This window comes from Lepisosteus platostomus, chromosome 12 (assembly GCF_059453375.1).
Source record: "Lepisosteus platostomus isolate fLepPlt1 chromosome 12, fLepPlt1.hap1, whole genome shotgun sequence".
Lineage (NCBI taxonomy): Eukaryota > Metazoa > Chordata > Actinopteri > Semionotiformes > Lepisosteidae > Lepisosteus > Lepisosteus platostomus.
Genome location: NC_142622.1, coordinates 1,919,362 through 1,943,956, shown reverse-complemented (window position 1 = coordinate 1,943,956; position 24,595 = coordinate 1,919,362). Strand labels below are relative to the sequence as shown.

The 24,595-nt window shown below is 42.5% G+C and overlaps 1 protein-coding gene across 1 annotated transcript; it reads left to right on the top strand.

Annotated features, from left to right (window-relative positions):
* The first annotated feature begins 396 nt into the window (after window positions 1-396).
* abcb5 (ATP binding cassette subfamily B member 5) lies at window positions 397-24,062 on the top strand. Its single transcript, XM_088600400.1, has 29 exons — window positions 397-540; window positions 1,119-1,190; window positions 1,665-1,761; window positions 2,502-2,562; window positions 3,215-3,365; window positions 5,004-5,082; window positions 5,435-5,626; window positions 8,126-8,297; window positions 8,637-8,761; window positions 9,617-9,794; window positions 10,411-10,524; window positions 10,619-10,729; window positions 11,340-11,465; window positions 11,569-11,772; window positions 11,895-12,065; window positions 12,712-12,873; window positions 13,457-13,663; window positions 13,831-13,980; window positions 14,612-14,716; window positions 15,356-15,433; window positions 16,023-16,106; window positions 16,804-17,007; window positions 18,565-18,665; window positions 19,020-19,160; window positions 19,588-19,744; window positions 20,125-20,322; window positions 20,940-21,146; window positions 21,628-21,774; window positions 21,912-24,062. Exons 2-29 carry the CDS (start codon window positions 1,148-1,150, stop codon window positions 22,107-22,109), a joined length of 3,963 nt encoding a protein of 1,320 aa, XP_088456526.1. The 5' UTR covers window positions 397-540; window positions 1,119-1,147; the 3' UTR covers window positions 22,110-24,062.
* The last annotated feature ends 533 nt before the right edge of the window (window positions 24,063-24,595 follow it).

The window sequence follows — 24,595 nt, the reverse complement described above, 5'->3', positions numbered from 1 at the left end:
TAGACTGGATATAATTAATGCTTTCGACTATTCTGGGCTGTTAGTTTTTATCTTAACTGTTAAGCTTTATGAAATAGTTCCCTATGGGCAGAATAGCTAGAGACAAGACTTTCTTACCTAAATAAACTGGATAGTCCAGGGTTAGTGACGAATAAAGTCTGGAAATTTGTTAGGTGTGTTTAAATTGAGAATCTGGATAGAAATGAAGAGGAGCTATTAACTAAAGAAGCAATTAGTACTTGCAAAGACACGAGCTCCTTGAGGCAGCAGGTGAGGTGTCAAGCAAGCACTCTGTCAGACCTCCTGACACCTGACACCTGAATCCTGACACCTGACACCTCAGTGGGTCTTATGTCACAGCTCATCCTGCGAAGTGGAGGTGGTTATAAAAGAATCATGTCACAGGAGCACACAGGTGGTGTGTAGCTGTCAGTTGGTCTAAAACGGACGGTGATACAGGAAGGGCTTGGACTTGCTATTACACAAACATCAATTTTATTTTCACAGGATTCTCCAGATCTGGCAAAACTGGATCTTGATGTGAGTGGGGTTTTTTTTGTGTTGATTTGTATTTGAGTAGCGTTGAGAGTTGTATGGAATCCTAAAGAGTTGTCAAATATATCAAGTGGACTAACAGCTGCTGTAGTGCAGGAGGTGTAAATTGACAAACATACAGTTGTAGAAAAATATACCTACCTAGTCAACAGTTAAAGGAAAAATACTGTCAATTTTTATAAATCTTTAAAGAGAATATTTAACTGAAGAGCGATATAGCTTTTTATTGCTTATCATTGTTGGTACAGTAGTTAAAGTGTTTTTTAAATGTCGTTTGTGTGATTAAATAATAACAAAGAAACAGGGTCACCTCAAGCGGAGCCTTTTCTATCAGATGCTGAGCTGAACATAATGTAGTATACTAGTATTCTATACTATGCGATACCACAAAGTTAGTTTTCTGACATGACATTCAGTGTTTGAATAAAATGTAAAAATAAAATCTAAAGATATTTTAGATAATCTTTTAAATTAAAAATTAACATTTACATAGTACTTTTGACAACAGTGTAAACTGCAAACTAACCTTTGAAAGTAAAATATTATTGTAACTTGTACTTCAGATATTGTGTGAAAACGTGCACAAGCCAGAATGAAAGACGATATGGATACCCAACATGAAGAGCCTCAATATGGTGGGTTTTATTGTTCTTTTAAACTATTTTAGTTTCATTTATTGACCGGGGACAGTGAACAGCTCTTAAGTTGCTCCTTAAATTAGTTGTTAGATAAAAAACCACCAAAGCACCACCAAAGTACAAGGAATCCATCCATCCATTTTCTAACCCCCTCTTCCAATACAGAGTCTCTGGAAAGCCAGGGTCTATATGGGCAAGCAACAGGCTCAAGGCAGGGTACACCCTGGATGGGACACCAGTCCATCACAGGACACACACAGGCACACACTCACACCAGAACTACATTTCACTGAAGTCACTTACCAGCATGTCTCTGGGCTGTGGGAGGAAACCGAAAAGCCGGGTGAAAACCCACGCGAACACGGGGAGAACATACAAGTTCATGCGGACAGCTCCCCAGGAATCGAGCCCACGGCCCCAGCACTGTGAGGGAACACTGTGCTAGCGTGACGGCTCACATTTCAATTGCAGATGTCATTCCTGATGGGTATAACAACCTGGCCTTCGTGAGCGAAGAGGAGCCCAAAGACGGGCCTCAGTCTGAGAACAAGGCTCTGCCCCGGTCCAGGTAGGACCAAAACTTTTTTGTGGAAAGTGCTACCCAGAATGATGCTGAAGTCAAAACCCTGGCTTCTTCCAAGAAACTGCAGGTTGATATCATTGGTGTAAACAAGGCTCTGGCGCCGTTCAGGTGTTGTATCATGTAGTAAAATTGCCCAAGTGTTGTCCAATCAGGAGTTATGTCTACAGCACAGTGCATAGGAAGACTCAGAGAGAGAGTGGCTTTCACCCCGCAACCTCAGTCTGCTATGATTACTGCTCAGCATGGATCGAGCATGGATCAGGAGAATTACGAGTTTATGAGAGAAGATCAAATGGAGAAAACCATATCGCTGTTTCCAGATTAGACATTTATTCAGGCCCAGAACCGGAATTAGTCAAGTCATATGCTTTAGAATGTTACCAGTTGCTGCATTTTGATGATTTATACCAGATATGAATCCTGTTTTCGACGACTGCTGTCTGATTGATTTGTTTATGCAAACAGAGTATGCGAAATTAGAATCTTAGGAGATTTTTCCTGCTTGACACATATAATCCTTTTCATTAAAAAAGGTTATGTTAACTGACAACAAATGTTCATTTATACAGCAGGGCAATTTTCCCTGGGGATTTAAGGATTGAGTACCGTTTTGCCTAAGAATAGAACAGTCCACTATGTTTGGAAATCGCCAGTCCTAGCCACTACTTCACACTGCGTCCTGTATACTGCATTGTGTAAATACAGGGTTGACTTGTATTTTTTAGAAAGAAGAAGAAAGAAGGTGCAAAGAAAGAGCCCCCCAAGCTGGTTGGATTTTTCAGTCTGGTCAGTGTCATACTCCCCCTCTGTCTCTCTGTCTTCCATCTCTTCTCCCACTCTGTCATATATAGAAACGGGGACAGGGAAACCCCAGTCAGGAGGGCTGCCACTGTGCTGTTGAAAACTCTTGTCTGGATAAAGCTGCCCAGAATGTTGTTGAAGTCAAAACCCCCTCAAGAGACACCTGAATGAGATGCAAGGACCTAGCAAACAGGCTAGAATGGGCTTCCTCTTGTTTGAAACTATCCTTGTGAATTTACTGTTTGAACTCATTCACCTTTAATTCAGTTACTTTGTTTCACAGTGTCTCCCATATTTTCACTGCAAATCACCTGAAATACCTACAAAATCCCTCACATACTTAAGTATGAGCTGTAGAACTGACTGTAGGCGTAGTATGGAACTTGCTGGACGTAAGAGCAGAGATGCTTTCCTGAAATTTGAGACAACTTTTTCCTGATAAGCACTGCAAATTCCAGACAACCTTTGACACTGTTTCGCACAGTCCTGAAAGTACTTTAAGGAATCAAGCCGTTTTCAGGCTGTGGCTTTGTGTCCTAGCACACTTGTCTCAGATCAGAGTTGCACAACCAGATGTATTTACAGCTGAGCTGTGTGTGAGCTGCTCAGACAGTGCCTGTTTCCTGTGGGCTTGCAGTTTCGCTATGCGGACGGCTGGGACATTGTCATGATGATACTGGGCTTGATCTGTGCTGCAGCCCATGGTGTTGCCTTGCCTCTGCTGACTGTTGTGTTTGGGCAAATGACTGACAGCTTTGTCAAGAGCGGCTTACCTGTGAACATTACAGGTAAGACCCCTTTATTCAGCCACTGTGTTACTGTGTTGTAGATCTGGGTTACATTTCATCCTATAGGTTTGTTGTTACACATCAGGCAAACTGGTGCCCTGTTTTGCAAAATGCATTGTGGTGAAACATCATGTTGCTCTAAGTCTGCGCTCTTACAATGCGGATGTACTGTGGATGACTTTTTGTTATGTGTGTAAATAGACATGAATATTTAAAAAATGTCCTTTAGACAAGATTCACTTCCAGGACATTGAGCTGTCCATTTCCCTCTTGGAATATTTAATGTTTTCATGACACTGAAGGTGAAGGAGAGTATGATAGACCACCTAGCAAGCTTAACAGCTAGCACTTCTTCTTATTTTTACACTATTATTATATAATATATAATATTATATCATGTGCTCAGAGGGCTGGCAAAGGCATACATACATGCAGGCTGAGCTCTGTGGTCACACGTTCGAGCCTGGGTCTGAGTCATGTGTCTAGCTGACTGTGACTGGGAATCCCTCCTTTGGCTGAGCACCACCACAGGTACCCTGCAACTCACAACTGGCAACCCACTGAAGCTAAGCAGGTGTGAGCCTGGTCAGTACCTGGATGAGAGACCTCCTGGGAAAAACTAAGGTTGCTGCTGGAAGAGGTGTTAGTGGGGCCAGCGGGGGGCGCTCACCCTGCGGTCCATGTGGGTCCTAATGCCCCAGTATAGTGACGGGGACACTATACTGTAAACAGGCGCCGTCCTTCGGATGAGACGTAAAACCGAGGTCCTGACTCTCTGTGGTCATTAAAAATCCCAGGGCGCTTCTCGAAAAGAGTAGGGGTGTAACCCCGGTGTCCTGGCCAAATTTCCAATTGGCCCTTACTAATCACGGCCTCCAAATAATCCCCCTCTATGAATTGGCTACATTACTCTGCTCTCCTCCCCACTGATAGCTGATGTCTGGTGAGCGTTCTGGCGCACTATGGCTGCCGTCGCATCATCCAGGTGGGGCTGCACATTGGTGGTGGTGGAGGGGAGTCCCCATTACCTGTAAAGCGCTTTGAGTGGAGTGTCCAGAAAAGCGCTATATAAGTGTAAGCAATTATTATTATTATTATTATAGTCTGGGATCAATCCCATGGCGATACCTTACCCCACAGCGCCACCTGCTGCTTCTGGGGAACTTGCAGGCATGCGGAGCTGTGGGAGTCTGGTCGTAACTTCCCAGACCTGTTGCTGAAGTAGATACCTGAGATTCTTACTAGAAAAATCTGGACAATTAGCTACTAAGTACCATACAGGACAGGAGGGCCTGCTTTTGTTAATAAGCCTTCTAAGGTTTACTTCTCTCAAATTTGTACTGAAATTTGGTTCTGCTGAGATTAGCAGATGACACCTTAAACTGAGAGATTGATTTTAGATCTTTGTATCTGGAGATGATGAGTGTACAATTGCCTTGGTTCAAGAATCTTTCTAAAAATATTACAATACCTCTCAAATCCGTGTAAATATAAAAAGACAAACGTAAAAGTCTGCCCATACCAAAATATTTTTTATTACCAAAACTGTATTGATGAGATACCTTTGTTTGATGTCAATTTACTTTTTAAGAACATTGAAAACTGGTGAGAAAACAATGCTTTATTCCTCTTTTCTAGGGAATTTCTCTATGAACATCTCATATAGCTTGCAATGTGACAAACTACCAGGCATTGATATTGAAGCTGAAATGACAAGGTAAATAAGCTGAATTTGTTGTACTGTACACTAATGGTGAGTTATAGAGCACCTACCTCTCCCCTGTGATAAATACCACAAAATATCTTTTTGCCTTGTCCAAACCCTTTTCTTTATGGGTAATACAGAAAACTGGAGTATAATCTTTTAACCTTATTGTCATCAATGCTAAATATTCACTTTCTACATATACAGTATTTTTTACTGTTTTCCAGGAGTTATTTTATTGCTAGAAAATAAACTATCAATAAAGTAACGAAGCTGAGAAAAGACTTGTTATTTGGCAGATTGAGTCCAATAAGCATCCAATAAGTCTCTTTACACATTCTGACAGTATTGTTTTCTGTTAAAGGAATGCATATTACTTTGTTGGACTTGGTGCAGCTGTACTGCTTCTTTCAACAATTCACGTGATGATGTTCTTACTGGCTGCTGCAAGACAGACCAGAAGGATTCGTGACAAATATTTCCACGCCGTTCTTCATCAGGAGATGGGATGGTTTGACACGCATCAGATTGGAGTGCTAAATACAAGACTTACAGAGTAAGGATATCGGCTTTTTGGAAAGAGAAGAAGAGGATATCTATTGGTGTCTTCTTTTTAGCAAAAGTGCTACTTAAGAACATAAGAACATCTTAGCAAATAAGAGGAAGCCATTCAACTGGTCTTTCTCATTTTGTCGCTTAGTAACTAAGCAAAGCTATGATTAAATACAGCTATTCTTAAAAGCCTCGGCCTTCTGGCTGGACAGCCAGTTCCAGGCTCCCACAAACTGGCCAAGAAGCTTTTCCTAACCTCTCTCCTAAATCAGTAACAACCCTGAGTCTTTATTTCGCTACAGACTGTGAAATACTCCACCTATAGACCTCTCAAGGCCTTATATGCAGTACTTGGATCCAATTGCCTTTTGATTTTAGACTGAAGAAGTTTAGGTCCCTTGACTAGTCGCTACGTGACAATCTCAAGAGACCAGGAATCTTTCCTTTTTATCAACATTTTTATTACTTGAAATGTTGAAAACATTTATAAACTTGTAAGCCATCAAAAAACTGTAATCAGAAGCCAAAACACAACAGCCCCTCCTTCTCCCCCCCCATGCTGTTCTTGAACAGAAGATTCGGTGAAGGTCAAATTGCTCCCTCGTGCGTCCGCCTCCCCGCCTGCCACCACACCCCGGCGCTGCGCACATCATTTCCAGCTCCCCTCCCTCCATCGCAGCAATTCTCCCTGGCTCTTACCTCCCAAGTGTGAACTGAACTACCAGGAGCCATGCCTTCGGCTATTCTTCGCTAAATTTCTAAGGCTGCAGCTCAGTCCATCATTAATGCCGATTTGCGTAGTGAGCCTTACACTGGAGTGATTCACCTGGCTGAGCAGAACCAAGACTGTCAGAACCTCCCTGCAGACGAGGGGTGAGCCAGGGAGCTGCTGCAAGGGTGAAGATGGAGCAGAAATGAGTCAGCAGAAAGTGTGGTATTTACTGTAAACACGTGGGCAAGACTAGGGCTTGACCTCCTTCCAGACTTCTGTTTAAAACTCCTCTTTGTGGTCGGGTGAGAAGACTGTACTCGATACTCTAAATGAGGCCACCGAAGTCAGTTGTGAAGCTTGAGCATAAGATCCCTGGATTTCAATTCCACACATTTTGCTCTGTACCCAAGAGTTGCAATGCTTTGTTGTTGCTTCCCCACCTTGTCCTGATGGGAAGGGCATTGAAGAGTCCACACAGATCCTTCTCGTGTGCGGACTCCTGCAGCTCAGGAGCACCCTTGTGATATGTACAATGTACCCGTGTGGATCACTTTGCACTCATCGATCTTAAATTTCATTCGCCCTGTGTCAGCCCGGTTCATGACTGTGTTTAAGCCTCTGTGCAATTAGATCTATCCGCATAGTTAAAACTGATGATCAGAAACAACTAAAATATACCCCTTCGTAAAACCACTTCTTATGAGTCCAATTAGAGGCTGTGCCCGTTAAGACAGTGTGCCATTCCCTGTTCGTTTAGCACTTCTCAATTCATGCGCAGACATTTCCTTGTCTTCCTACTACTTTTAATTGGAAAATGAAGGGACCTTATCAAAAGTATTCTGAAAGCTTTTGTATACAGTATGTTATGCTCTAGTGTTGTACACTGTTCAGGTGCTGGTTCAAAGAATTCCCGCAAATTAGCTAAACTTGACTGTCTCTTAAGAAGTCATTATTTTCTAAGCTTACTTCAAATTTATCTCTCCCATTTCTAAATTTTTGCCTGTAAAAGAAATAGGACTTAAGCTACAGTTTGTTCCAAACCTTTTGGACAATTGTTCTAGAAATGGAGCATAGATATATGCTTTATTATTATACTAAATTCCAAAGAACGTATGCTCTTTTTAACTTCACAAGAACAAAATCTAAATATAGGGTCCAAATAAAGGTTCATAGTACAAATCTTTATGGTATGAAAATAGTATGAGAAATCCAGACCATAATTATTATTTTTATTTATTTGTTTAGCAAACATGCTTATCCAGAAATAACATAAAAAATATACAAAAACATTCAGCGCACAATGACACAAAAAACAAAGCATTAAGGCAGGCGCACGACATATACAGTGGGTAAGGAACCAAGGACTGCAGTGAAGTACTATAAGAATGCCATTGAATATAATAATCCAATGGTGTACCAAAGTCTCAGTACACAGTAGGTGAGGATCGTTATATGTAAGTGAGTTCACTTCCTGACATCTAAAAAGAATGTGGCAGTTTTTGCAGGTATTATGATATGATTTAAGGGGAAATTGTCTATGCTTATTAATGTAATTAATTCACAAAAAAAGACTGAAATGCTGATTGGAGGAACATCCACTCTCACTTTAAGCACATGTTGTCTTTAGGGGACCTCACCAGAAGTCCACATGGTTTGCATGCAGTGTAAGTTGGGACAGTAGAGGGTCTGTGTATATTTGGGAGCACGTGATGTTGATGTATAGTATTCCAGCAAACTGGTCGTACTGTACCTAACTAAAGTATTATGTTTGTACCCTTTTGTGTCTCCTAGTGATATCAACACAATCAATGATGGCCTTGGAGACAAAATCTCTATATTTTTGCAAATGTTCTGCACATTTATAACAGGCATTATCATTGGGTTTGTGTATGGATGGAAGCTGACTTTGGTCATCCTAGCAGTCAGTCCACTTTTGGCAGGATCTGCAGCTGCTTTATCTAAAGTAAGACACTTTCCTATTCATCTCAACTAGAGGACAAGATCTGAATCCTTTACTTCTAAATTCACAATTCAGTGCCTTACAACAAAGGAACCGAATACACAGGCAATTTGTAGTGCATGACACCTCTCTCGTTTTATGATCAACATGTCAGTTACACTTAATTACCGCAAAGGAAAGCATCACTTTCTATAAACCTTTCAACCATTAATGTCCAGCTTTTTGTGATTTTATACGCAGAAGCACAAGTAGCTGACATTTACTGATGCTTGCCTGAAGTTATTGACCCAGAAATACATGGACCTCACAAACCTCATAAATCTTGCTTAATAAATATTGCAGATTTTGGGAACATTGACAAGCAAAGAGCTAACAGCTTATGCAAGCGCTGGGGCAGTGGCTGAAGAGATCCTGGTGTCGATTAGGACTGTCGTTGCCTTTAATGGACAGAAGAAAGCTGTAGAAAAGTAAGTTTGATCCGTTCTCCACAGCACTGAATAATACAGGGGATTTTAAATAAGATCCAAACTTGTAGGACAAAGGACGTCCTTTAATTTGTAAACCTTCTTACGTTCCTGTATTAGCTGTGTGAACTGTTCACATCTCAGGCTCTTAATAAGACGGATAATTATTGTTTTGTGAAGTGCAAAGTTATAGTTGACAGTCAGAGCTGGTGTAGGACAGTAGCAAGAAGGTTAGTGCTGCTGCATTTTAGCTACAGGGCTCAATCCTGCAGTGGAGCATTTTCTGTCTGGAGTTTGCCTGTTCTCTTTGCGTTTGCATGTGATAGTGATGCTGGCCAGGTGACCTGGGGTCTCTGTATTGTTCTTAAGTGTGCGCACCCCGTGATGGACACTACCCTGTGGTTTCTGGATCGGCTCTGGGGTGTTGTAACAATTGCCAGGATTAAGGTGCTATCGGGTGAAAGACAGATGGTCATATCTGTACATACTACACTGATACTTGAGAAGTCAAAGTATTCTTTTCCTTAAAACAAATGTCAACGTGATCAGATTTGCTGACACTTTTTAACACATCAGTATTTTAATTATTATCTGTGTAAAGTTCGGCTTTATTTTTCCATGAAAATGCAATAAATCGGATTATTGATAATTAATTAAGAGAATTATTAATAACCTAGGCGGTATCTAGGTAAAAATCCAAGCAAATATTTCAAGGAAATATTTGTTGCAAATGAATCACTGATTTTTTAGGAAAAGAAAACCCAGTAATTTACCGCTGGAACTCAGCGGAATATCAGTGTGACGTAATGGTGCTTTAGAAAACCGAAGATGATTTAGAAAAATCGGGTTTTATTTCAGGTATGAAAGAAATTTACAGAAAGCCAAGGATTTAGGAGTCAAGAAGGCAATTACAACCAACGCCTCCATGGGGCTCACTCAGTTTATCATATTCGGATCCTACGCTCTGGCCTTCTGGTATGGAACAAAACTGTCTGTAGATGAGCCTGAAAACTACTCCATCGGGAAAGTCTTAACGGTAAGTTGGGAGAAGAAAGAGTATCAGTTGTGCTGGCATAGCCTTGAGTCTCCCAGGTGTGTTTTGACACTCTTCTGACCTGTTGCAAAGCCTTATGGGAAGAGTTATGATTTTAAGGGCTGTTGTTTCGGAAGTGTGACTGCTCAGCAGAGGAAAGAGAATATCCTGCACAGAGGGGAATAGTACGCAGACTGAAACTTGAGCTAGGCGGCCCGTGTAAACTACAGGGAAGCATGTTGAAAACTGAGAACTGGAGACGCTTTCTTACACACAAGGCTGGACGGGGCCTTTGTTCAGTTTGCCACTAGAAACTACCTGGGCTGAATGGCCGCCTGCCGTGTGTATTTTCAAAATTCACTGATCTTCCACATCTGAAGCGAAACATCTAAAATGTGAATTCAGTTTCTTGTGCAATCAGTTTAAATAAATTGTTGTCTGCACTTAGTTGTATCTCCCATTGGCTCCTAAGATTATTACTTTGCTTTTCCTCAAGGTATTGTTCCTGCAGGGCTCTCCTACATGTTCCCTTAGTCTTTGAGTGCTGAACACACTGGTGTGGGCCTCCCTGCCAGTGGTATTCACTTGTGCACAGACAGACAGTGTCGGCTTCTTTCAGGTCTTCTTCTCTGTGATGATCGGCGCCTTCTCGCTGGGCCAAGCAGCGCCAAACTTGGAAAGCATCGCTAATGCCCGAGGAGCTGCCTATGAAATCTACAGCACGATTGATTCGGTATGCATGTGATACATTCTACTGGCGAGGAACAAGATTTTTTGTGTTCGGCCTCAGTTACCACTGATGCTTTAATACCACTGCTGTCTTGCAGCCACATCCAATCGACAGCAGCTCAAAGGAAGGCTACAAACCCGACAGCGTACAAGGCGACATCGAGTTCAAGAACATCCACTTCTCCTACCCCTCCAGGAAGGATGTAAAAGTAAGTTGTGAATCTCAGACAGAACCTGCTAGACATCCCAGGTTAGACTCCATCCCTTTCGTTAACAGCATCACAATTATCAACACAAAGAATCCTGGAAGATGCACATCGTCCCTCTCATGTTTATTTGTGAGGTTTGAGCGTCAGCATGCGTTGGCAGCAAAAAAACAAGTTAAAATTGAGCTTTTGCTGAGAAGTAAAAATGAGAAAAAACATTTGGGTGCTGAGCCTTCTTTGGGTGAGAGGGTAATGTTGAGGAAATGTAAAACCGGGAGAAAGAAAGACCCTACCAGGTGAGAGAGGACACACAGGAGAGAAATAGAGTCTACACGAAGGTACAGTACAGACACATTCATTTTGTGTTTCACCTTCTCCAGAGTTATCCCGTTCTGTACGTTTTAGAATTTACAATGATCTTAGCTGAAGGATCTGTTAACATGCGACTGCTGTATAAATCTGAAAAATATATATTTTTTTAAAGAAAAGCAGTCCATTTCCTTTGCACAGTGTTCATACTGGCAGTTTTCACTGTGCATATTTACAATACTCCATTACAAGGAACCCGGCGAGGTGAGAGTACTGTGCTGTCAGCCGCTTCATCTCCTCCTAGATTCTTCAAGGACTGGACCTGAAAATTGAGCGAGGGAAGACGATAGCCCTGGTCGGGGCTAGTGGCTGTGGGAAAAGCACAACCATTCAGCTCCTGCAGAGGTTTTACGACCCTGACGCGGGAGAGGTAACAGCCACTGCCGCTCGTCTTACAACCCGATCCACGTTCACGCGTGGCGTGGGGGGTGTGAGCAGGGTTAACCAACAACCCCCCCCCCCGAAACCCCCAGGTCACCCTGGACGGGCGCGACATCCGCTCGCTCAACGTGAAGTGGCTGCGGGAGAACATGGGCATCGTGAGCCAGGAGCCCGTGCTGTTCGCCACCACCATCGCGGAAAACATCCGCTACGGCAGGGAGGACGCGACGGACGAGGACATCGAGCGGGCTGTGAGGGAGGCCAACGCGTATGACTTCATCTCGAAGCTCCCCGACGTGAGTGTGCGTCCTCGCCGGTCCGGCTGCGGAGGCACCGCGCCCGCCGCCCTGGCCCTGCTTTGCTGACGGTTTTTTCCGCCCTCTTTCTCCTCCCCCTTTTACAACGTGAACACCGACAGAAGCTCAATACGATGGTTGGCGAAAGGGGAGCTCAGCTGAGCGGGGGCCAGAAGCAGAGGATCGCCATCGCCCGCGCTCTTGTCAAGAACCCCAAAATCCTGCTCCTGGACGAGGCCACGTCCGCTCTCGACACGCAGAGCGAAAGCGTTGTGCAGACAGCGCTGGACAAGGTCAGGCTGACCTCACCCGCGCGTCGACTTTTTCTTTATTGAGTCTGTGTTTTGTACATTACAGTGAACGTCACATGATGCAGGCTTTGTGCTGTCTTTTATAAACGGCAAATATCTGAACAAAAGTGCACCCAAAGGAATTGCCTTAGTCCTAAAAAAATACTGGGGCTGTGAAAAGTGTACTCAAAACATCTGTGATTTAAGGGGAACATACAACTGTTTATTACATTTTTGCAGGACTTAATTAAGTCAATTCAGTTGAATACAGTACAGAGCAAATGGTGGATCTGGTGACCATGCATCCGATGCCAAAAATGATCATTATGCCAAAATTAAATAAAAAGGACTATCAATGATCGCACTTTTCTAAGTGAATTGTTAAGCCACCATTCCGTTTGTTCCCCTTTTTATCTTGAGTAAGAGTTGTAACTAAAGTCAGTTGTTTTTTTTAACACACGGAGACTTTGAATCATTATGTGGTTAAATGTGCTATAGCCTGCATTCCATTTTAAAAATTACTGAAATTTTTTGCACTTTTCCAAAGCATGCCAAAACAGCGTTTTAAGCTCGGTAAACAGAAGCTCAAAGTGGACAGTGAAAGTCCACACGTTGCAGAGAAAAGGAGCTGTCTCTTTCTCAAACCTAGGCAAGAGCCGGTCGCACCACCATCATGATTGCTCACCGCCTGTCCACTATCAGGACGGCAGATGTCATAGCTGGGTTCTCCAGCGGCGTGGTGGTTGAACAGGGAACCCACAGAGAGATGATGGCCAAGAAGGGGGTCTACTACTCCCTTGTTATGCAGCAGGTAATGATTTTAACCTATTCAGCGGAGTGGCTTGTACACAGGAAACTACAGGAAAGTGCATTCGCAGCTGAAAGCAAGAGGCCCTGTTTCTGTTTACACAAAGAGTTGTGGGGGTGTGACACAACCTACCCCGCCATGCTGCTGAAACGGACTCCCTGGCTTCTTTCAGGGAGGGCTTGGACGAGATCCTTGGATTGCTGAGCTGGTCGCAATGCATCGATCTTGTAACTTTATGTTCTTGTCATGGTTTTTGGAGAAATGTTTTGACATTTTTTTGGAGGTTAAATTTCTAATGTAACAAAAGAGTCTAAATAAAATCCAAACTCAAGTATTTTTGCATAGAAGCTTAAATTTGATATGTCTTAATTTTTTTAATTGTATGATGATGCAAATAAAACAGAAGTCGTGCAGGCGCTAATGACAATATCGAAAATTAATCTAAATCTAGATCTAAATCTAAATCTAAAATTCAAACAAAAGTGAGCACAGCAGGTGGGAGGTTTTTAGACACAAAGGAAAATAAAATACAGCCTTATTTCTGCCCCCAGCATTAAATGCTTTCCTCCCTTGTTGACTGCTTAAGAGTTCAGGTCACATTGAGGAAGACAGTGAGGGAAGCACGTTCTCGTTTGACGATGAAGCATCTGAAGATGAGCCAGAGCTGGTGAATAATGGAGCGTCCCAGGCCAGCATCTTCCAGAGAAGCAGCATAAGACGCAGCAGACAAAGCGTGAGGAGATCAGCCAAAACCAAACTGAGAAGGAGGAAAAGAGGGAAAAAGAAAAAGGAGGTAAAGCTACATGTGCACAGTGCTACAAAAGACACATTTTCCAAAACCTGAATTGTTCTCATATGTTCTGGGACGGCGATTGGAGGTGAACGAGACACACTGAGACTTTCTGTTTAATGCTACTCGAAGGAATTGTGTTTCCAGTTAAAACATTATTCTACTTCCAGGAAGAGGAAAGTCTCCCAGATATCCCATTTGGTAAAATCCTGGAAATGAACAAGCCGGAGTGGCCCTTCCTGGTGATAGGGTGTGTCGCGAGTTTGATTGGAGGAGCGGTTTACCCCTGCGTGGCCATTGTCTTCTCCAAGATCATCGGGGTAAGTGAGGCATGCTGTCCCACCTTTACACCAAGGCCTGAAGGAGTCTGTCTTTTCCGGATTTCACTCTAGTGCTCCTTAATTATATCAGTTAAGGCCACGTTTTACAGTCTTACAGTCTTGCTTATTTACATCTGTAAAATGAAAAAGGCAAAAATGAGGCAACTAAGAACAGAGTTAATGCAAACCTGGAGGCAAAGCTGAAAACTGCTGCTTCATATTATTGATTTAATGAACGTACTGAGGTTATTGTTAAAAAACAATATTTCTAGTTCATTCTTAAATGTTTTTGCTCTTTCAGTTGTAGTTATTTTTTTAACTTCATGATTGGTTGCATAATCTATCAATACACTGATTACATTACAACTGAATGTGATTGTGCAAATTTGGGAGGATCTAAAACACAATTGTAACCAAATTCGATATGAAACACATTCATAATATTAATAAAACTAGTAACCTTTAACGAGTAACTTTCATTTCAGCATGGGTGAAGGGTATCGTTATTTCTATCTGCGAATAAATATATTTTAATCATTGAAATGGTTCTTAAATAGGTAAATAAAATGATTTTAAAAGTATTGTACATAGACTTTCTAAATCAGCAGTATATTTTGTTCCCTTTTCATAGGTTTTTGGCGAATTGGATCCTGACGTCAGAAGAGGAAAAACAACCTTATTGTCACTGATGTTTCTTCTCATTGGAGCAGTTGCTTTTGTCACTTACTTTTTAGAGGTATGTACAAGGTAAAACAAAGGACATACAGAAAATAGAAGACATGTATGTTCAGGAAGGACAGGAGATAATGCAGCATCACACAAGCTAAAATTAATTCTGCCAGCTGGGTTTTTAAATTCTCCCTTAAACTGAAACTAGCTTTTATCCAATTAATATTTATTTGGCTCATTTATAATAATACAATATGCCTCTATGAGATCTGCAAAATAATCATTTCAGGTGTCTTTTTTTTTGTTTTTGAAAATCAGTCTTCTTTTTCGAATGAAAGACTGAGAGTGTTATCGTTAAATGCATGAATCGTTGAATGGTCATTATGAGAACTGCAATAGTGTTATTATAGTGAATATTTCACAACTAGGCCCTAGTGTACTCAGCATGTCATAGAGCCATTGAAAATTTGATACTGTAAATCTGCCCTGGTGCAACTGAGCTCTCTTTTCTCCTGCCTGCCTCTCTTTTGCCTCCACCTCGCTGGAGCAGTCAAACTCTCATGCCACATTCAGGCCAGTCCAAGTACAGACCCCGTTCTGAGCCGAAACAAAGAAACAGCGCAGAGCAAAGCTCTTGGGGAAAAGAAAGTGATGGTGTACAAGGAGTCTGTTTCATTGACAGGACTTGTTTTTCATTCTCCTGCAGGGTTTCATGTTTGGGAAATCGGGAGAGATCCTCACGATGAGGTTGCGATCTCAGTCCTTCAAAGCCATGATAAGACAGGTAAGGCGGCCAGGCTTGTATCTGCCATTCAAAATGCAGTGACGTGGAAAGCATATAGATGAAAGAAAAAAAGATATGATTTACCAGCTCTACACAACAATATGTGCTTTGACACATTAAAGTCATGGTCATTTCAAAGGACCATGTCTGCCAGCAGTGAAAGCATTAGCACCCTGCAGACTTCACCACCGCAGTTTCTTGGTGGAAATGAACGGCTGTTTTAGTGGCTGCTTGACAGAGAATTAGGCTCACAGAGTCATGGTTTGAGCGAGGGCTAGTAATAGGTATTTAGGAGCTCAGATAAGCAGCTGCTGTTTTATTCGTTGACATGTAGAGAGGGTTAAATTGTTACTTTTCATTTCCCGCAGAAGCTTTGCAGCCCCCACAAATGTCACACATGTAAAAGAAAACGACCCTTATCTCTTCAGTGCCAACAGGATTGCAAGGACCAGCGGCAATATTTAACTTCTTGTTTCATCTTTTACCTCTTTTTTCTGTCTGTTGCATTTTTTTTGTTTGTTTGTTTTAAGGCAGCATTGATTGTACTGTTTGAATGGTCAGAATGTCAAACACTTTTTTTGTTCAACAGGACATTGCATGGTTTGATGACAACAAGAATGCTGTGGGCATTTTAACTACCAAACTTGCAACCGATGCATCACTTGTGAAAGGGGTAAATGTTTTATTCTGATGCATATTTTTCATCTAATCAGTTGTACTTTTAAAAATGTGATTGATGATTATGAATATGTTTTGTTATGTATCCACAATTGCTTTATGAGTCCTAATTCGGTCAAGAGAGAACTAGCAATGCAGACTTGCTGGTCACAAAGCTATTTGTCCTTTTGCAAAGCTCCACAGTGCCTGACAGGAGAGTTAGCATGGATTGGAGGAGTGGGGTCTCTCTCAATTATGTCACCACAAGAACCTGTCAAATCACAGGAGTCACTCTTTTACCAGAAAGCCAAGAGAGCCTAGGCTGGCTAATCACAGTTCTACATCAGCTGCACTTGGACAATTGTGATCCAGACTCAAACCAGTGACTATGGGGTCTTGCAGTTCCACACCTTTAATGCCACTCACAGAAGGCACTATATCTATTTAGAGTTTAATCAGATTTATGACTTTCCCTTGATTCCAGGAGCAGGGAAACAAAACTGAATACAGCTGGGAATGTTAAAGTTCATAAAACTAAATGATATGAATGCTATAGTTGAACAGGATGTTTTTCACACATCCTGGAATTAAGAACACCAGTCATTTCATTACCATCACCTGTAAATTTAATTTTGTTGGTATTTAATGGATGTTTTTGCATTTGTTAAAATCAGATAATTGTATTAACATGTTGCTTTTTGTCTTTGTTATAGGCTGCTGGAGCACGACTTGGCTTGGTTACAAGATTGCTGTGCAGCCTGACAATTGCCATAATAGTTGCTTTTGTTTTCAGCTGGCAGTTGACTCTGCTAATCCTGGCTTGTGTTCCATTTCTGGTCGGAGCAAATATCATTCAAATGAAGTCAACAGCAGGACATGCCTCCAAAGATCAGAAATCTTTGGAATTATCTGGAAAGGTACTACGATTCAGATCTGTACAATTTACATGGTTTTCCACATGCTGTCTGACAAAACAGAATACCTTTATAAAAAAGCAGTTTCAGAAATTATACTGGGTGTTTTATATGAAGAATGCTTACTGGTCATTAACAGACATTTGGGAGGATGTTAAATTCTTATGTTGCACTTCTACTCCGCTACATATAAATAATCCCTGATTGCGCACAACTTTACACCCATCTTATCTTGCACTTGACATGCGGTTTCATCAAAGACAAACATGTTTCACACTTGCATTACCAAGATCTTATCTTTGTCATGTTTGTCTCCTACAGGCTAGGATGGAAGTTACATTCTCTCAAACTCTCCAAACAAAACAAGTGGCTCTGCTCTACAAACTGTCACGCTTTTCTTTCAGTTTTCCTGATGTTACCAACCCTCCTTAGGACTCCAAACAATCACAGAGGCTTCATCTCCCTTTTTCCCTTCCTCTTCTCCTGGCAGAGTGTCCAAGCCAACAAGCGTATGGTCCCAGCCCATATTGATTTTCTCATCTCTCCCCCTTTTCCCAATCCTTCTTTTCCCTGTCCCCGCTGGAGCCACCCCTTGTTGCTCATGCTCATTCCTTCCAGAGAGTTCAAGTGCACTGTGTCAGTCTGTATTGGGTCAGGGCCTCCTCCTTGGCCCACTCCCTGACCCCCCCCCACCAAGTTGGCGTCCAACTGGTGGAACGTCAGCCCTCGACGCTTCCCCCTCCCAAAGGTTCCATCATCAAACACAGCTGATATTTCTTCTTTGGGGAGTTCAACTTGGAATCCTCATCCACTAGCAAATTTAAGCTAGTGGTAACCCTCTTCCTATTTCTGTGTAAGGCTACTCCGAAGCATCTTTCACTGCTCATACAGAGATGCAATCTCCAGCTAGCCACAGTTAGTGCCGCCACCTGTTTGCTGACTTTCTGCTCCATCAGCTGCATCACACGTGCTTCTCAATTCCGTCATTCCCCATCAGTGCACCTCTGAAGCGCCGCATATCCAAATCTTCTCGATCAAACAAATTCAAGTCTGTATCCTACGTGCTTCTCGCTCAGTTTATCAGGTTATTGTGTTTTTGTTTTAGCAATCCTTTGTGTGGTTTGTGACGGTGCTGATCTTCAGCCACCCCAGCTATTTCTTCAGCAAGCCAAGTTAATGCCAAAGTATTTAAGTACACTATCTGTTTATATTCGCTGTGTCATTGTTAGAAATGAAATATGGCCATTTTGAGTGTCATTAAGACAAAGGTAATCTTGGAATCAAATATTATCTCTTCACAAAAAAAAACATGCAACTGTACACGTTTCTTGTCAAAATAGGGAAGCATTTTACAGGTTGCTATATTTTGCTTTTCATTCTATTGCACAGTGTGGAGATGTGAAAATAGGAATCACGGAGAACAAAAAAACATGCACGTCAGTCAATACAGATTCCATATTTGTTGTATCCATTGCTCTTTTGTATTGCTGTCTTCATGATAATAGCAAGAAATAAATCTATTCGTGCTCAGCAGCAAGTTTTACATTTATTCTTTTGTAGATATCCACGGAAACAGTAGAAAACATCAGAACAGTTGCAGCTTTAACAAGAGAAGACGTTTTCTTTAAAAGGTTTCAAGAGAGTTTACAACCACCATACAGGTAGGGACTTGCTATTGTGTAGATGTCCTGGGACAAGAGTTTTGTAATAATAATTATAATACAACATACGAGCTTCTCAAATTCTGAAGGAGCCTTTATTATTACACTGGAGTCAAACTTTCAGGCAACCACTCTGAAGAAGAGGGCATTTTGTGTTGCTTTCCTCTTACTATGAAAACAAGTGAAATATCTTCTTTACTTTTGACCCACTGAATAACTACCCTACATTTACACAGTGAATAATTCCTTACAACTGGTAAACCTCTCAGGCTGCAATGTATAAAATGAATATTCAAAATGCAAAGTAAGAACCTTATTTAACCTTTCAAACTGAATTCTGTTTCTGTTCTCCAGGGCAGCTCTGTGCAAAGCGCCCATCTACGGCCTGACCTACGCCCTCGGTCAGGCAGTGCCTTACTTCGTCAATGCTTCAATTTTTCGTTTTGGGTCTTGGCTTATTGCGCACTGTTATACAGAGTTTGAAAACGTGTTCTTGTAAGTACCATATTTGATGAAAGTACTCTTTGGAATCTGTTTCTGTCGAAATAGTTGTATACATCTAAAAAAGGAATTCATCACAACGTTTCTTGCAATGTGGTTAGTAGTAGTTCAGTAAAAACATCATGAAATGGCAGTATGTTTACTCAGAGCCATGTTACAATCTGAGGTTTTCAAGATCTGCAATATCCCTTTTATCAGATCATCACTCTTGAAAACATAGCCGCCCCTCGAAAACCCCTCAAGGATCCAGGATCACCTACGGCACTTAGTATGTCGAAGTGGTAGGAGAAGGAGAGCTCCATTCACAGTGTGGAAAATATTTTTGCAGGCATCTTTGAGCTAAAACCCAAATTAATGGATAAATATTATCGCGGCTCACTCTCTGCCCTCCCCTGCTCACGATGTGACGTTGCTTTGCCAGGGTGTTCTCTGTGATAGTGTTCGCTGCGATGAGTATCGGACAGTCCTCTTCGTTTGCCCCAGACTTCGCCAAAGCAAAAGCCTCTGCCCAAAGAATAACTCAGCTGCTTGAGAGAAAACCAGACATCGATATCTACAACGAAGGAGGGGAAAAACCAGTAAGTAGCTCAGGAAAAGGAGCAAATCTGCAGTTAACACCAGAAGTACACAAAGACTGTGGGAAACATTCAAAGAAATCTGGAGAAGGCATATACAGTATATCTACGCAGTATATGCAGTAGTGGAAATACTTATAGAAACAGAATAAAGCAGTATATGATGTAAAATTTTGCATTACAGATTAACAATGCTTGATGTCAAAATGAAAACCTAATACAGTATTAAAGTGACAAGCTTCTGTGCCACTGGTTGTCAGAACCCCTGGTTTAAACACATTACAAACTGTAAAACCTACCTACTGTATTGTTAAGAGACGTTCCAGTGCTTGATGAGAGGACAGAGCAATAATGCACTAACATGCCAATTTCTTGTGTTCCAGAGTTCTTTCGAAGGCAACGTTGAGTTCAGTAGTGTGCACTTTGCCTATCCCACCAGGCAGGGCGTGCAGGTTCTGCAGGGGCTCAGCGTGAAGGTGGCCAAGGGGCAGACGCTGGCGCTGGTGGGCGGCAGCGGCTGTGGGAAAAGCACGTCGGTGCAGCTGTTGGAGAGGTTCTACAACCCCGGGGCTGGACAAGTGGTAAGACACAGCCGTAGGTCAGCACCTTCGGAGGGCCAGCTGTTCCATACGGATCGCACCCGGGCCGGAGCTCGTCCGGCTGTTCCATACGGATCGCATTCGGCCCAGAGCTCGTCCAGCTGTTCCATACGGATCACACCTGGGCCAGAGCTCGTCCGGCTGTTCCATACAGATCGCACTCGGGCCGGAGCTCGTCCAGCTGTTCCATACAGATCGCATTCGGCCCAGAGCTCGTCCAGCTGTTCCATACGGATCGCACTCGGGCCGGAAGCTCAGGCAGGCTCTTTAACTGAAATGGCTTCGTGTGAACAAATTAACAATACTGCTGCTTGCTGGGATAGTTAGCAACCCGGAGCTCAGTGGTGGCTCCTTTTGCATGTTATACCATCTTGATTGTGTCCACCCGAGATGAGTGAATATCAGGACCGATGATGTGAGGAATAATGCAAAAAGATGCTGCTTAAAATGAAACACATATATATTGCTCTATATCTTGCAAAAATATAAAGCATCCAGAAACATGAAAGGAAACTGTGATGTTTGTTGCATATTCTTTGTTGAAATAAAACATTTAACTCACAAATAAAAATAAACTTTTCTTTCTTTCTCCCTCTTAGCTTGTCGATGGCAAAGACACCAAGTCCTTGAACCTGGCCTGGCTCCGGGCCCAGCTGGGTCTGGTCTCCCAGGAACCCATCCTGTTTGACTGCAGCATCGCCGAGAACATTCAGTACGGGGACTGCAGCAGAGAGGTCTCCCAGCAGGAGATTGAGGAGGCTGCCAAAAGGGCCAACATCCACAATTTCATCCTCAGTTTGCCTCAGGTACTTGACTGTAGCCCTTGAGTCAAGAGAGTTGGAGAGAATATTCAAAGGTCAAGTGAAATTCACTGTCTGATAACATCAACATGTCCAAACTTCCCAACGCATTGCAACATTTATTTTCAAGTGTACTTTTACTGCTTACACAGTATGGTACTGTAAATTGTTATGCAAACAATTGAAATTCGGCAGGAGTATAGGAGCCACCTCCTTTAGCTAAGACTTTGATTTCTGAGCTCTTGTCATGTGAGATTTACTCCCCAGAAGTGACATTTACTGCATGTGTAAACCTCTACAGTGGCATTACTGTCAATTCTGTCTGATATCCAGTGACACTGTAGCTTATAAATGTAATTCTGTATTAGGCAACATTAAGTTTTCACAAAAAAAACTATTTGTCTATAATGTGTAATTTGCATTAGAGACACACCTTCTCCTTGGTCTCCACCCCTGTTTCCAAGAGTGTCTCTGTGTGTTTCTGCAGCAATACAACACGAAAGTGGGGGACAAGGGGGCGCAGCTCTCCGGAGGGCAGAAGCAGAGGATCGCTATCGCCCGTGCTCTGGTCCGCAAGCCGAAAGTGCTGCTGCTGGACGAGGCCACCTCCGCCCTGGACACGGAGAGCGAGAAGGTCAGTGCCCCCCCCTGCCCCTCCGCGACAGGCCGCGCCGCCTCAGTGCAACGACATGTTAGGGGCTGAGCTCCACACTGCGCTGCCCGACAGTGGCTGGGTGTGTCCTAACCGAGTGCTGTGCCCTTCCTCGTCAGATCGTGCAGCAGGCGCTGGACGAGGCCAGGCAGGGACGCACCTGCATCGTGATCGCCCACAGGCTGTCCACCATTCAGAACGCCGACATCATCGCGGTCATCAGGGACGGGCAGGTGGTGGAGCAGGGCACGCACAGCGAGCTGATGGCCAGACAGGGAGCCTATTCCGCCCTGGTCAACGCCCAGGTTTCTGTCTAATGGGCAGTGTGAATTCACTGTGGAAGTCAAGGACTGGGTGCACGAGGATGTCTTCTATTAATGGGTCCTGAAAACCCTGAATCTGCGAAGGCAGCAACAGAAGAACACCTGTTAATAGCAGGTGTAATCTCCACTCAGGTTTCTTATTCGTTTAGGACATGTTCACTGTGAACCCGGGCAAATTAGAATGACTGTATATTAATGGAGCTCACATGTCTCCTTATTCTGAGGGCAAGACGTGCTCAGAACCCCTTGAGCTAGAAGCCCCAGTGTGTGCACTTATGTTTGTTACGTACACTTGCATTTAACTTCTTCCCACATCATCTTTTGGCTCAAATTATAACTGCTCTGTATTTTCAAAGCAGTCACTGATGGCCTAGCTACGGTGGGCCGCTCGTCTAATCCATATGACGATTTCCATATTCAAATACAGTACCTGTTCAGTTAGCTGAAGCTGCGTAAGTGTCCTTTTCCTGAGACAGCAACAGGCTTTAAGACACCTACAGTACACCTGGTGTAAGTAATCCAGCCAAATGCAGCAAAGAAACTTTTCTCTTAAAATGCCGATAATCAGAGGAACACTGCTGGACTGCAGACCCCAGGGCAGGATCTGTGCAGCAGTGATTCAGGTCTGTCAGACACTCAAAACAAATGTAGCTCCTGAGGCACCAGTGTTGTACCTCTGCTGGAGGGAAATGGACAGTATGTAATATGCAATAACGTTCACAGATGACTTCACTGCTGACCCTGTGGGAGCTGATACTGAATATATCGTTCTACAGGACTGGCTTTTACTTGCTAATGAAATGAATAATTAAACTTTTACTACTTACTGTATATTTTCTAAAAGCTTATTTCTTAGCTTTTATAACACAGCTGTTACAGATTTTTTTAAATCTTATTCAAATTTTTTTAAAATTCCTATCTTTATACTTGTTACATTTTTGTGTTCAGCAATCACTAAAGATCACCAAAATGTCCTCTAATATATTGCTAATTGATAGTATCTGATATGTAGATGGTTATATATTATGCATAGAATTTATTTTTATATTCTATTACATGTTACAGTTATATGATCAGTATAATTTCTTTTTGTGGTGGGGGCTGATTTGCTGTGTTTTATATGTTCTGTCAATAGTTTGTATGTTTTGTCTGTGACATGAGGAAATGGCACTCGCTGTACTATATCTTAAAATAATGTATACATACTGTACATATCTGAAAAGGAGGTTTTTGTGTTGTATATGTTTCTATCTAAACAGGTGAAGAAAGATTTCTGTCAGAAAACGATGTTCCTCAAAGAAGTGCTTTTTCAATTATTTAAGCCTTGTGTATATGTACCATATATATATATTTTTGTCCATTTTTATGCGATGCAGTTCGGCCTTCTCTTAAAACTACATAAACAAGGATTTTTTTAATACTGCATACATGTAGGAATCTTCTCTTGATAGGCAAGGTGTTCAGGACAAGAAGGAAGCAGAGCACAAAGGATGAGCCAGAAACCTTTGAGGCACTGCCCTAATGAATTATAGATGACAATGTGGAATAGCGCACTGAAGGTGCAGCTGGAGCTGTGCTGTGCAAGACTTTCTGCTGTTTGTTTCATCACTGCTGTTTTAAACCAGCGGTTCAGTGAGAACTCAATCTGTAAAACCTGTTACCTTCTCAGGAGACCAAAGCACTAAAACATGAGTTCACACCTCAAAGTCCATGTTAGCGTGACTGTGAAAGTCAGAATGTTCTTTTTTTTTACGTGCCAGCATTAATTTCTGTGTATTACAAAAAAGAAAATTGGGAAATGGGTCATTTGCCAGGTTTCGGTCGCTTAGTGAAATAACGCTATGTAGGCGATCTACTGTAGCATGTGTTTCCCACAATGCACTTTAATCTCAAATGTGATGCTAATGTTGACCAGTTGCATTAATAATAAAAATATATTAAAAGATATTACAGAAGATGAATAATTTAAAAGGATTATAACGACAGGCGCTTTTCTCTGATGTCTAGGCAGCCGGTATCATACAGTATCAAACCAATCAGGACCAAATATCTGACGTGCTGGGAAAGCGTAGGGTGACACAGTGGCACATGGTGATTGGGGGCCCTGGGCGCTATCATAGACCCTGGGTGCTGTCTGTGTGGAGTTTGCATGTTCTCCCCCCCCGTGTTCGCAGTGGGTTTCCTCCGATTGCGCCGGCCTCTTCCCACAGTGCAAACACGTGCTGGCAGGTCAGCTGGCTTTGGGAAACCTGGTCCTGGCGTGGGTGTGTCTGTGTCTGTGGGTGTCCTGCGCTAGACTGACATCCTGCAGGGTGAACCCCGCCTAGTGCCCTTTGCTTGGGTGGATGGATGGAAATACAAGTCCACACCGTTTTTTAGCAGTGGGGGGTTTAGAGGATTTTCAAGCTAATAGCAGCCCTATGTCTTTTTTTTTCTCCACAATATCGTGTAAGCTGTACTTTTTGCGAATCAAGAACTGG